Below are 12078 nucleotides of genomic sequence, written 5' to 3' on the forward strand. Positions count from 1 at the left end.
GCAGCTCTGAGTGGATGGCAGAGGGGCTGAGGTTGGGCTGATGTTTTGGTTTGATAGGTCTTCCTCGTCTTTTCTTCACATCATGCCTCTGCTCAGGCCCGGATAGAGTACCTTCAGTAGATGTGGCCAGACTAGTTCCATTAGCACAGTATGGCTCAAACAGCGGCTGTGTGACCACCTGGGGTATTGACACCTTCAGCTCAGGTTCAGTATGTGGAGTGCAGTTGTGCTGATGGGTGCCATTAGTCGCTGGCGCTTCAGCACCTTTAAGCATGGGTGGTTCTGGAGCACAAAGCTTGGGCAGTGCATCCTGGTCTCCATTAAGCACACGCGAGGTGAGGTCTTTCAGTCTTTCATGGCTGTGGTTGTGACTGTGACCAGCCATCTTCTGAAGGACTCCGTCTTGTAGTGTGGCGGCCAGTTGGGCAGCAGCTTTGTCCATTAGCAGAGCGGGGTCACTGCCCATGTCCCCGCGACCTTTACGAACACTGAGGGACTCCGGCGGCTGCTTCATGCTGATTGGATTTGCTGGTTCTGGCATTGAAGGCAGGGAGCTACCTTTGCTGTCCATCCCATCTAACCCCCTCCAGGCTCACTGAGCTGCAGCACAGGAACACACACAAACTTAGATTACAGTGCTGTAACAAAGAAAAAACACCAACATTTATATTTGTAGTTCTGTGCAATCTCTCAATTTGTAAAATGGCATTCTGGGATATGAATCCTATGAGCATAACGCTACACATTTCACAAAATGGCACTCACTTGCTCCGCGGAGCATGAACAGAGAGAGGGCTTGGAGGCGACAGAGAAAACTGCACCTGTTACGGAATGTTCTAGCCGCATAGTGTTGGATGATTTCTAAAGTCGAGCAACACGATTGACCAAAAGTCTGAAATAACAATGCTTCAGTATTGTAAAGAGCGCCTCGATACAATCCAGACATATGCACTGATCCCAACTTATGTGAGCACGTCCAAGTCAAAGCCATTCTCGATTACATCCATGCATATGAACGAAAAAAACACATACACACACAAGGCGGGCGAGGAACCTCTTACCGCGACAATTTCCAAGTTGGCTCTCTCCTGGAAAAAGAATAGCTAGCTGCTAGCCGCTGTCTATGGCAGTCTATGGTATGGAGAGGCAGGAGGCGGCTGCAAGCTCCACCGCATGCAGCGAATACCCAATGAGTGTGGGCGAGCGATGCCGCGTAACCACCGCATCACCGGCTAGAAAAGCCGCGGAAATGGAAGCAGCTGACAAGTCCGTGCAACGCTATTGGAGTACGGATAATTACTGGAATAAATGTATCCCTGTCTATTACATTTAAAGCCAGTGCGATAAATAACGGGACTTAAATAACATTTGATTGCATATTTGTATTATAATAATGACTTACAGTACCTGGGGTATTTTAGCAGCCGTGGGGCCACTCAGACATTACACTAATGTTCTACCGAATACACCGAATTGCCAGGTTTAGTCAGGGTGTCCATACCATGTCATGCACAAAAGGGCTCCGACTATAACATGCAGCGGAAGCCACAATGTGGGATTCTCATGGATAAGCGGCCAGACTATTTCCAGTAAAAAACAGCAGCATCTCTGTCATTACAGTCAGCCATTACGCCGTATTCCAGCAAATAGACAAAGCCGACACCCAACAGCTAAATGCACTCAACTGCACCGGTACCACGCACTGGTTAAAACATAAATACGCAAAGTAAATATAACGCGGTACCGGTGTACGACTGCTGCAGTGTGTTCTAACTGTTTTGCTATTGTTTCGCTCATATATCCATTTTGCAGGCGCCATGACAGCTCGTTTCAAAAATGCTAACGATGCTAGCCGAAGCTAACCAGCCTAGCATTGACGCCCAGCCAAAAGTGCACATTTAACGTTAGCCGCAGTTAGCTAGCCCGCTAGCTTAGCACTAGCAGCAGCTCCTCTCTTGCTAAAATGGATGGTCGGCCTCAGGAACTGTGCTTACAAATCTCACGTCGGCAAATATTCCGAAGCGTTGACAATAACATGAAAGACTATATCTGTCCGGTTACCTGTTGAATGTCCTCTCAGTGGTTATAAGGAAGGAACGGCCGAATTCATCCCTTAACGCGAAGGATTTCATTCAAGTCGAATCAAAAGCTAGAAGGGAAACTCAAACTCTGCGGCCAACCAGCGCGAAAAATACTCACTTCCGATTGGTCGGGAGCGGAGCGAGGATCCAACCGGTCCTTTCAAAAAAACCAACCGTAGGAAGTCTGTGACCCGGAGCCTCAAGTCCCCTCTGCCGGTGCCGCTACGGTTAGCCGCTACTTTACCGCTCACTGTCCCTCATTGTCCTCCACTGCACTGAAGGAAACCGGTTCTATGATATTTAACATTTAAAAGGAGAAATGGCAGCACTTTGAAACGTCACTTTCACTTTTTTTTTATTCTAACCAAAAAACTACTTATGAGCACATAAAAGTAGATAATGGAGCATATTATACAAAGAATAGAGAAAACAAGGAGTAGTATAAGAATGTATATGGATCTAAATAAACAGTTTTAACAAACTCTTACAGTATTTACTTCCTTTTGTTTTGAGTGTTGAACTGTCCCAAATCTTGATTCCCCCCCCCATTTTTAATCTCTGATAAAACAAAAATAATAATCATAAAACACTATTTCTAAGCTCATTATAATTAAGAGGAATAATCATGTAACATGTAAATTTGCCAGTACTATGATATTTAACATTTAAAAGGAGAAATGGCAGCACTTTGAAACGTCACTTTCACTTTTTTTTATTCTAACAAAAAACTATTAACACATAAAAGTAGATAATGGAGCATATTATACAAAGAATAGAGAAAACAAGGAGTAGTATAAGAATGTATATGGATCTAAATAAACAGTTTTAACAAACTCTTACAGTATTTACTTCCTTTTGTTTTGAGTGTTGAACTGTCCCAAATCTTGATTTCCCCCCCCCCATTTTTAATCTCTGATAAAACAAAAATAATAATCATAAAACACTATTTCTAAGCTCATTATAATTAAGAGGAATAATCATGTAACATGTAAATTTGCCAGTACTATGATATTTAACATTTAAAAGGAGAAATGGCAGCACTTTGAAACGTCACTTTCACTTTTTTTTATTCTAACAAAAAACTACTTATTAGCACATAAAGGTACATAATGGAGCATATTATACAAAGAATAGAGACAAAAGGAGTAATATAAGAATGTATATGGATCTAGATAAACATTTTTAACAAACTCTTACAGTATTTACTTCCCTTTGTTTTGAGTGTTGAATTGTCCCAAATCTTGTTTTTTCCCCCCATTTTTAATCTCTGATAAAAAACAAACAAACAAACAAACAAAAATCATAAAACACTATTTCTAAGCTGTAAATTTGCCTTCATGTGTTTGAATTTTGCTCATTATAATTAAGAGGAATAGTCATGTAACATGTAAATTTGCCGGTTCTATGATATTTAACATTTAAAAGGAGAAATGGCAGCATTTTGAAATGTCACTTTCACCTTTTTTTTTTATTCTAAGAACAAAAAGTACTTATTAGCACATAAAAGTACATAATGGAGCATATTATACAAAGAATAGAGAAAAAAAGGAGTAATATAAGAATGTATATGGATCTAAATAAACATTTGTAACAAACTCTCACAGTATTTACTTCCTTTTGTTTTAAGTGTTGAATTGTCCCAAATCTTGATTTTTTTCCCCCCATTTTTAATCTCTGATAAAAAAAAAATAAAATAAAATAAAATCATAAAACATTATTTCTAAGCTGTAAATTTGCCTTCATGTGTTTGAATTTTGCTCATTATAATTAAGAGGAATAATCATGTAACATGTAAATTTGCCGGGTCTATGATATCTAACATTTAAAAGGAGAAATGGCAGCACTTTGAAACGTCACTTTCACCTTTTTTTTATTCTAACAAAAAACAAAACTACTTATCAGCACATAAAGGTACATAATGGAGCATAATATACAAAGAATACAGAAAAAAGCTGTAATATAAGAATGTATATGGATCTAAATAAACATTTTTAACAAACTCTTACAGGATTTACTTCCTTTTGTTTTGAGTGTTGAATTGTCCCAAATCTTGATCCCCCCCCCCCCCCCCCACATTTTTAAGCTCTGATAAAAAAAAAAATTAAAAAAAATCATAAAACACTATTTCTAAGCTGTAAAATTTCCTTCATGTATTTGAATTTTACTCATTATAATTAAGAGGAATAATCATGTAACATGTAAATTTGCCGGTTCTATGATATTTAACATTTAAAAGGAGAAGTGGCAGCACTTTGAGATGCCATTTCACCTTTTTTTTTTTTTTTTATTCTAACAAAAAAAAATACTTATAAACATATAAAGGTACATAATGCAGCACATTATACAAAGAATAGAGAAAAAAAGGAGTAATATAAGAATGTATATGGATCTAAATAAACATTTTTAACACACTTACAGTATTTACTTCCCTTTGTTTTGAGTGCTGAATAATCCAAAATCTTGATTTATTTTTTCTCCATTTTTAATCTCTGATACAAAAAAAAAAAATCATAAAACACTATTTCTAAGCTGTAAATTTGCCTTCACATGTTTGAATTTTGCTCATTATAATAAAAAGAAATAATCATCTAACAAGTAAATTTGCATTCACATTCAGGATAAACATGTTTACATAAATAACACAACTTTTGTCCAAGAGTTTAAGAATAAATAGGTTTATTCTCATTATTTGTCAGTATTTAGTTCATTTTATTTTGAGCGAGGAATTGTCCCAAATATAGGCTTTTTTTAATCTTTGCTAAAAAATTAATAAAACATTTAACTGTAAACATACCTTCATGCAACTGAAATATATTCATCTTATTTGCTATTTATTTCATTTTGTTGTCTAGTATGTTCATTTTATTTATCATTTTGTTCATTTTGATTGTGTTGTGTCCAAATCTTTAATATTAAAGAAGTTTATTATTCATTATTTGTCTGTATTTACTAACTTGTTTTGAGTGTTGAATTGTTCCAATTATAGACTATTTTTTTAATCGTTGCCAAAAATTAATAAAACACTGTTTCTAAGGTGAAAATTTGCATTCATATGTATAAAATGTGCTCATTACAATCAATCAGAGTTTATTTATTTTGCACTTTACAACAACATAAAGAAGACCAAAGTGCTTTACATCTAAAGGCATGATTAAATTATAAGATAACAACAGTACAACAACATTATAAGAAAAAGAATAATCATGTGTACATAAATGACGTAAGTTTTGTCCAAATTTTTAATAATAAACAGGTTTCTTCTTTAGTATTGGGTGAAAATAAATTTAAAAAAAAGCTCCTAGACATCCTTAAAATAAAGTACAATTCACATCATTGTCTTTAAATGTGCTAAAGTCTGATATAAATATGTGATTGATATTTCCTTGACTATTGTTGATTATCAATTGTCTATAAAACAAATCTTTGACAATATTTTGCATCATTATGCCCAGTCATAAAAATGAGGAATCCATTCATGTTGTGGTGACAAATTAGACTCAGTAACCACTACACTCAAAAGTTTTTATGACTCCAAACAGTTATATTCTAGTGTATTAGTAGTAACAAAAGGTTAAAAAAGCACACTGACTATTCATTTCTAATATGATTTGGAGGTTGCTTGCGTCCTGGAGGATGTGTTGGAGTCTGAATATAAGAGGTCTGATATTCATTTGTGACGTAAGTCTAGCATGTTTTGTATTTTTCTTTTTGTATTTTTTAAAAAAAATTCTCTTTATTAAGTTTTTTTCACATAGTAACAAAAATGTGTTCATGTACATTCATTGTGCTCAATGCAACAAAAATGAGAACACGCAGTAAAACAAAAAGCACACAAACAACAGTAAACAATGAACATCAAAAACCAAACTGAGGACATCATATATCACCCATCCTAAGTTGTTTACACATTTGTATTATTAAAATAATCAATGAAAGGTTGCCATGTTGAGTGGAATGCATTTAATTTCCCTTTTAATTAAAATTTAATATTTTCCAATTGTAAGTGAAGAGAAGTAATTACTTCTCTCATTAAGGCTGAATGGGTGAGGGGAGTTTTTTGTTTCCAATTTAATAGGATTAATCTTCGCGCTAGCAACACCACAAAACATATCATATTGTTTTGGTTGTCGGAAAGTTCTACAGCAGTCGGCTTCACACCAAATAAAACAAAAACTGGATCTGGTTTAAGTTGTTTTTTTAAGATTTCGGATAAAGTCTGAAATATCTTGGTCCAGTATATTTTGACATAAGGACAGTTCCAAAACATATGTGCAAGTGAGGCCGGCCCCTGTTTACATCTGTCACAGGAGGGAAACATCTTTGATAGTTTCAGCTTTGATAAATGAAGTCTGTGTAGAATCTTGAATTGCAATAGACCCAGTCTGATGCATACAGAGGAGGAGTGAACACGTTCTTGGGCTTTTAACCATTGACTGTATACAATGTCTACAACCAAATCCTCTTGCCAGGCCTACATGTTTTGTATTTTTAATTTTATTTGTATTTTTTGCAGTAAAATACTTATACTTATCACAGAGGGTGTTGCATTAGCTCCAAACTTAACATGGGGTCCTATTTTTGTACATGATATAAACAAATAAATAATAAATAGATGCAATGCTCTAAACCAAGGAATAACATTTGACTGCAAACACACACCATCTGTTGTACAAAACATCACACATAATCACTGAATTGTCACACATTTTCCACTTTGCTGAACAGTTTCAACATTAATACATTCACTGTTGCTGCACTGATTAAAATAACTATAGTTTACTCCAAAAATATAAGCACATATGTGATGATAAACACAAAGAAACCAAACATTCTCTTTCAAAGCATACCCTTATTGTGAGAGGATGCATGGCCTGGTGGTGACCTGCGGAAAATCCATCCCTGTATACATGCAGTACCAGCACAGAACGCTAGAGGGCGGAAAACTCACTGAACGTACACTACCAACTTCCGGGAAAATTAAGTATTCAGAATAAAAGTCTCCAATCAAAAGTTTTTTTTTTAATTTTTTAAATTTTTTTATTGGCACAAAGCAAATTTACAGAACAAGAATGGGATAAACATTACAAAAGAGAAATATAGAAATACATTTGAGACATGGTGGAATGATTAAACACAACTATTACAACTATCAGAAACAAAAAACAAACAAAAAACAAACAAACAAACAAAAAATAATTTTTAGACATTTGAGGTGTAATGAAAATATTGAAGCAGAAAGAAAAATAAATAACTAAATCAGACTGGACAACAGAGCACAAAGGACTAGGCAAGATATATTTAAAACAGCAAGGATTTAGAAAAACTAAAATAAAGTTTTCTGGCTTTTTTTTTTTTTTTTGACATATTTTCAATATACTTAAGAGATTTGTAATACTTAATAAAATAATATAAAAACAAGTTAAAGGAGGGGTTCGTATTTTTCCACTTACAAGAATGAATATGATATTTACCCAAAATAATAATAAGGTTAACTATATCTTTGACATTAACTTCTTATGAATCCATAAAATAAATAATATCACACAAAGAAAAAGTTGGAATATTTTCAATTTTTAAGGACAACCAATCGTGAATATCAGCCCAAAAAGAAATGTTGTGTGAACAATTACAAAAACAAATGATCAATGGTTTCAGCTTCAGATGAACAGAAAACATAGGGATCCACTTCAAAATTAAATCTTTTCTGCAAAAAATCATTAACAGGGTAAATTGAACATGCAATTTTGAAATTAGTTTCTTAACTTTGGGTCTCCAATCAAAAGTTGGCAAGTGTGAATGTAAATGTGTCCAATTTACTTGAACAGCCAGAAGCAAGGCGATAAATATAACAAGTTTATGTATAAAACCTTTTTTTGCTGAATAATTAATGTAGGGGTTATGTAGGCTGTTAGAGTAGAACCTGTCTTCATGGTGTGAAAATATGTTTAGCGGTGAAATCATCATCATGCACTGTGTTCCAAATTAAAGGTAACAAATAAAATTTTTGTCAACATTAGACTGGAATACTCGTATTTCTCAAAGATCTACAAAGACTAGATGCTGAGGTATTCTAGTATTAACTAAAGCTGAGTGTATACAAATACCAGATTATTTCCCAACAAATTAAAATAGTTTTTTGTTTATTGTCTGTTTTTCTTCTTGGAAAATTTAGTATTATCTGGATAGAGCACTGAGTATTTTAGTATGTTTATGACACTTTATGAAATGTTTACCATGTTTTAACATAATGCCAGCGATATTTGTTATTGTTTTGATACCAAATTGTCAGTGTCATTGGATGAAACATGCATACACCAACACAAGTTTTGGCAGTTTTGTAACTTGTTGTCGCAGCGCACATCTGAAACACTAAACTGAATAAAATGAACAAAAAACAAACAAAATAAGTGATAAAAATGAGTGAAATGAGGAACAAAATAGAAGAAAATAAACAACAATTTTGTGATGTGAATTTAGCCTTACTCTCACATCGCCATGAATTTTATTTTGAAATGTGCTGATTTTTCCATTTTCATCCATCGCATTTGTATGGTTATAATGGATGTAAATGTAAATCTTTTATCCACTTTAACTCATATGTCCTCCTTAAAATCTAAAAACAGATACAGATAATCATTATTAATCAACAGAGGTAAATCTAATATCCATCAAATGAAGACAAGGAAAAAGAGGAAAGTAAAAAATGTAAGGTTATACAAGTATTAAGTAACTTCATCAAATCTGATGAAATCTCTAAGATGAAAGACAAAGTGTTTTCAAGAACAAACATCAGTTTGTTGTTCAACTAACAAACAAAATGACATCCAGTTAAACTTTGAAACAAGCAACGATGAAGGATAACCTGGACAAATGAAAACTTATACAGACATTATACAAGTATAAATAAAGATTACATAATAATTAGTGATTCCTTTACATATTAGATTAGGTTAGATTAGATAGATATCTTAATCAATGAAGTAAGAAATTCCAGAAATATTCATAGTCCTTGGAGGAAAGGCATACAACAAAACCTACTGTACATTTATGTTATGTTACTGTACTTTGTTACTTTTTCTGTGATTAATGACTGTTGATGGGTACATATGTAATTGATTTCTTGCTTTTATTGATTTTTTTTTTTACTTCAAAGTTTGAGACAACTAAACTAAACTAAACTAAACTACAAAAAACATACTGTAACAAAAGAATCCAATAATAATAATAATAATAATAATAATAATAATAATAATAATAATAATAATAATAATAATAATGATAATAATGATAATAATAATAAAAAGTCCAGTTCAAAGCAGAATGTATGGCCAAAGTGCATAATGTACTGAATGTGCACTCACAGTCTGTGGGGAAACGTGATGAAAATGTTGTACAAACCCGTACAGTGTTTTTCAGCCTTGGGGTCGGGATCCACATGGGGTCGCCTGGAGTTTAAATAGGGTCGCCTGAAATTTCTGGTAATTGCTAAAAAAATACAAAAACAAAAACTTACTAATAAAAAATATATGGTGAGTTGAGAGAGACAATCCCAACACATAACAGACATCACAAACTGTGAAGCTGAAACTGAAACACTGTGGTTCTGTTTATCTGTCAAATGTTCATTGTGGTCAGTTTCAGATGCTGCAGCTCTTTCATAATTCATAGTTTGAATTCTTGTTTGTTCAGTATTAATTGTCAGCCTTCTAAATCCAAGCTGGACTGACTGTACATATCCTGACCAAGGAAAATAAAATTCCCACTTTGTGCAGTAATCTACACCTGGCTTTTCTGCCTCTGTCCATAATAATATACAATATATATAGACTAAATGTCATCTGAAATTAATGTTTATAGGAAACTATTACATGATCAAAAACAAATTAATTTTAGGCAAAAAAAAAAAAAAAAAAATCTCCGTTTTGAATGTCAGAAATTTGCCAGAAATTTGTGATGTTAAAATGGGGTCACAAGCCAAAAAAGGCTGGGAACCACTGCCATACAGAGTCATCCAGTTATAGGTCTCCACTCTAAATCAGAAATATGAGGCTTTTATTTTGTAAACTTACCGGATGTGCGGCTTCACGACAGTACGCTTAACGACATATGACTCCGTTTGACGTCAGCCGCAGCTCGGTTCAGTTAGCTGTCATCGAAGAAGGGAAGGGCATGACATGGTGCAAAAATTTCCAGTGTACAGTCATACATGCCTCGTAGCTTTGTGAAAATAAACGGGGGTATTCCGTGGTGTAGAGTCTCTGTGAACGCCGCAAATTGTGTTCGGATCGTGTCGACATTTTGATTTTTTTAGTTAGCTCCATCAGATAACAAACAAGCTAGCACTAGTCTAACTGTTAAAAGGTAGCGACTTGAAACAGAAACCATCCTCATGGCGTTAATCCTGTTTACGAGGTCCCGGGCTCCTTTAATGAAAACATCCCGGTCGTTGAAGAATGAATTCCGGAAAAGTAAAGGTAAGGTTTGTGTTTGTTTATGTGTGTATTATTCTATTATGTGTGTTTATAACGTATTAACATAGAGGTGAAATACGGCTGTTAGCTCATTAGCATCTGTGGTCTTTACTGGTGGTCTCTGGTGTTTACAGCCGGTGTCTGGGGGGCTTGATGGGGGGGGGGGGGGGTTTCCAGGAGGACAGTAAACGCCTCAAAGTGATAAGCAGACATCAGACATTTGTTTTAGTCTTAACTGTTTCCCATTCATACAAGTAGATGCTTTGTATGAGGCTGTAACGCATGACAGGGTTCAAGTTTCGATAAATCTCGCGAGAATACGCAGGTTGAGGTGTTGCATTGATAAGGTGAATAATTTAGACTGAGGTTACCTGAGGACATGATGGTTTCTGTTTGAGCTGAGGAGCGCCCCCTCAGTCTACTGCAGAGACAGAAAGCAACAATGAGTCTGACATCTGCACAATGTTTGGACAAATATGGGGTTTGTAATGAATGTTGGAAAAATAGTGTGTTTATTGGTGTTGTTTGTGTAAGACTATAATCTGATTAAGTCATAAAGACCCAGTACTACTTATGTGACTGTTCCCAAATGATTGTTTTCTCTATATTGAACAACTTTGGAGTAATTTATCACCATTTATGGTAATATTATCATCTGTATTTTACATTTTTCAATGTAAATCATGTATTTTCCTATATTTATTTCACTGATCATGCACACTACCAGTCAAAAGTTTGGACTCACCTGGTTTTTCTTTATTTTCATGACTATTTACATTGTAGATTTGCTCTGAAGGCATCAAAACTATAAATGAACACACATGGAATTATGTAGTTTAAAAAAGTGTGACATAACTCAAAGCATGTTTTATATTTTAGATTCTTCAAAAATAGCTACATTTTGCTTTTATTACTGCTTTGCACATTCTTGCCATTCTCTCGATGAGCTTCATGAGGTAGGCACCTGAAATGTTTTCCAAAAGTCTTGAAGGAGTTCCCAGTGATGTTGAGCACTTGTTGGACATCTGTGGTCCATCTCATGCCATTTAAATGACAAGGCGAGTCCAAACTTTTGACTGGTAGTGTGGCTGTTCATGAAAAGTAAGGGTAAATTCAAAGGTTATTATATCAGAAACAGAAAAAAATGAGAAAAACTGATGATCTTTTCAGCAAAGATATCAATAACTGAGCATAAACCAAGTGTCTCCATCCACTGTCATTGATCCAACTCCATGGGTTTTACTGGTGGAATCAGTGTTGTAGAAGATGACAGTGTTTCCAAGGTAACTACGGAGCCTCTAAACGTTCAAAGGGGTCATATCTGATGACCATAAAAAGATGACAAACTGTATTTTACAGCAGTTATTTACACGTAGTGATTGGATTAATGGATTAACAGGTATTAAACAGTTCCATCAGTAAATTCTTTTGGTCACCGGTGGCTGTTTGGGTCTTTATGGGTTAACCAATAAAACTTTCACATGCAGAGTAGTTTGGATTTCTGTCAAACTATAGTTGCTTATTGT

General features: G+C 34.6%; 2 protein-coding genes across 6 annotated transcripts in view; one reads left to right on the forward strand and one right to left on the reverse strand.

Moving 5' to 3' along the window:
• Positions 1-2185, reverse strand: part of nsd2 (nuclear receptor binding SET domain protein 2) — a 32698-nt gene extending 30513 nt beyond the window's left edge. For both annotated transcript variants that reach the window (XM_030127216.1, XM_030127215.1), the window contains exons 1-2: positions 2062-2185; positions 1-600 (exon numbers count right to left, since the gene is read on the reverse strand). The exon at positions 1-600 is cut by the window's left edge and continues 44 nt beyond it. In XM_030127216.1, coding sequence (XP_029983076.1) covers positions 1-571 — 571 coding nt within the window. In that variant the 5' untranslated portion in view covers positions 572-600; positions 2062-2185. The remainder of the gene's footprint in view (positions 601-2061) is intronic.
• An 8022-nt stretch (positions 2186-10207) lies between these two features.
• letm1 (leucine zipper-EF-hand containing transmembrane protein 1) overlaps positions 10208-12078 on the forward strand; it is a 55990-nt gene continuing 54119 nt past the window's right edge. For all 4 annotated transcript variants that reach the window (XM_030126630.1, XM_030126631.1, XM_030126632.1 and 1 more), the window contains exon 1: positions 10208-10555. In XM_030126630.1, the coding sequence (XP_029982490.1) occupies positions 10471-10555 (85 nt within the window). In that variant the 5' untranslated portion in view covers positions 10208-10470. The remainder of the gene's footprint in view (positions 10556-12078) is intronic.

The sequence above is a fragment of the Sphaeramia orbicularis genome, chromosome 22 (genome assembly GCF_902148855.1).
Source record: "Sphaeramia orbicularis chromosome 22, fSphaOr1.1, whole genome shotgun sequence".
NCBI lineage: Eukaryota > Metazoa > Chordata > Actinopteri > Kurtiformes > Apogonidae > Sphaeramia > Sphaeramia orbicularis.